This window comes from Geotrypetes seraphini, chromosome 1 (assembly GCF_902459505.1).
Source record: "Geotrypetes seraphini chromosome 1, aGeoSer1.1, whole genome shotgun sequence".
Classification (NCBI taxonomy): domain Eukaryota; kingdom Metazoa; phylum Chordata; class Amphibia; order Gymnophiona; family Dermophiidae; genus Geotrypetes; species Geotrypetes seraphini.
The window spans coordinates 468,971,922-468,974,235 of NC_047084.1; the positions used below are offsets into that span (position 1 = coordinate 468,971,922).

At 35.7% G+C, this 2,314-nt stretch overlaps 1 protein-coding gene across 1 annotated transcript; it reads right to left on the reverse strand.

The window, feature by feature from the left end:
* Positions 1–999: 999 nt before the first annotated feature.
* On the reverse strand, positions 1,000–1,926 carry LOC117364777 (olfactory receptor 1361-like). Its single transcript, XM_033954423.1, has one exon. It carries the CDS (start codon positions 1,924–1,926, stop codon positions 1,000–1,002), a length of 927 nt encoding a protein of 308 aa, XP_033810314.1.
* Positions 1,927–2,314: the final 388 nt, after the last annotated feature.

The window sequence follows — 2,314 nt, forward strand, 5'->3', positions numbered from 1 at the left end:
GATGAATTCATTTTGGTGTTATTAAACACAAGCAAAAAAGAGGCAAAATTATTAATCAATTTTAAAATTATTAGTGAATTTCATGCTTTTGGGAAGGACCTTTTTCAAAGGGATTCTCTGTATTTACCTTAAGCAAATGCACATTTAAAGATTGTCCTGGCCTCTTTTCAGGGGCAGTATTGATGTTGGCTGTAAAGAAGGGATAGGCCCAAAATCCAAGTCCTTGGATTTCTTTTTTAAATCTTTATGCTTGTTTCTTAAATCTTTATGCTTGACCTGTTTAATTTATTCTTGCAATGTACATTATATGGGTTAAAGATCCCCCATTGGCACCTGCCTTTGCAGCTTTTCATATGAAAATATTGCAGGGATTTTTTTCCTTTTAAGGTCTTCTCTATGGATACTAAATTCAAACAGCATAGCAAATTATTTAAATTGGTTTGGGGCCCATTGACATCCTTTGTTACTTCAACATAGTTGTCTTTGTTTAAATTTTTTTGTTTATTTTTATACATATCCAGGATGGGGCGGGTGGGGGTGGGGGGAATAAACATTTTGGCTTATTTCTTAATTAAATTGTTGGATGGGAGGGGAAGGATATTTTTCTTCTGCATTGTTATTGATTGACTTTAAGAGCTTATGTTGATTATTAATGTTTGTACAATTATTGCCACTTTGTATTAGTTTTGAAAATTAATAAAGATTTTAAAAAAAATAAATCAAATTGCTGGAATTTATGAATTTATAACATTGAACATTTTTTTCACTACATTATCAATTTAATTGAGTTTCAAAGAATTAATCTAGGATATATTGTGTTGCCATTTTCTTGGAAGTACTGAAGACATCTCATTCTCTGAGGTGGAAGAGGGAGACTGGATACAACTAAGACCTTTCAAGCACTCAGCTACTGTGAAATATGAATCAGATTCAAGATGGATCTACTATTTGTTAATGTAAATAGTCTTTTTGGGACAATATTTACCTTCCAGAAGAAGATCATTTTCTCTGTAGAAATTTATTCAATGACATTTTCACATCTCTGTTCCTCAGGCTGTAGATGAATGGGTTGAGCATGGGGGAAAGCACATTGTACATCACACTAGTGATCCTGTCCTTTGTTAAAGAATAACTGGAAGAAGGCCGTAAATATGTAAAAATAACTGTCCCATAGAAGAGAGTAACCACTGTGAGGTGGGAGGAGCAGGTAGAGAAGGTTTTCCATCTTACACCAGTGGACTTGATCTTCAGGATGGTAGTGATGATGCAAATGTAGGAGATTAGGATAATTAAGAAGGGTAACACTGTTAGCAGTGAACCTTCTGTGAAGACCGCCAGTTCATTAATAGAAGTGTCTGTGCAAGAGAGTTGTAGCATCTGTGTAAGGTCACAGAAGAAGTGTTGGATCTCACTGGACTTACAAAAGGAAAGCTGGTATACTAATAGTGTATGCAGCAAAGCATGCAAAAAGCTAGTGATCCAAAATGCAACTGACATACTCAGACATACCTTCTTATTCATTATTGTGATATAATGCAATGGATTACATATGGCAACATAACGATCATAGGCCATGATGGACAGGAGCATACATTCTGAGCTGCCAAAGACCATGAAGAAATAGAGTTGGGCAATACAGTCAGAAAAAGAGATAGTCTTGGAGTCAGAAATTAGGCTACTTAACAATTTAGGGACAGTGACAGAACTGGAACACATGTCCACAAAAGACAAATTACAAAGAAAGAAATACATGGGGGTGTGGATTTGTGAGTTACCAGCAATCACTAAAATCATGGTTCCGTTTCCTATCAGGTTCAACATGTACATTGCTAGGAACACTATAAAGAGAAGACCTCTTAGTTCCTTGTGTTCTGTGAAACCCAGGAGAAGAAATTCAAGCACTCCTGTCTGGTTTCTCCATTCCATTTCTATGTTCTTGGTACAGAAATCAACAAAAACATTATGTTAGGGAAACCATGTCATAAGAACAGCAATATGGAGTGCCCTTTTCTGAAGTTCAAAAGTGAGACAGTTGTCGAAAATTAACACTTCAGCCTCAGATGAAGACTTGGAGAGAATATGAAAATGTCTGAAAAACAAGAAAATAAAAATGAAAACATCTCTGTCAATATTCTCCCTGTGGAGGTGAGTGTATTTTAAAACATTTACTGCTGCAGCAAGAATTATACCTGGATAGTCTGTTCCAGGCCATGTCCAGAAACTGGCATTAAATATATTGAGAAAATTGCAAAATTGCTTCCTGCTGGTGCTTATGTCTATCCTAGCCAATATTTAGCTGGGATCCACATATGAA

Excerpts from the sequence above, each read along its gene's own strand:
- LOC117364777 (XM_033954423.1), bottom strand. The coding sequence starts at position 1,926 with ATGGAATGGAGAAACCAGACAGGAGTGCTTGAATTTCTTCTCCTGGGT.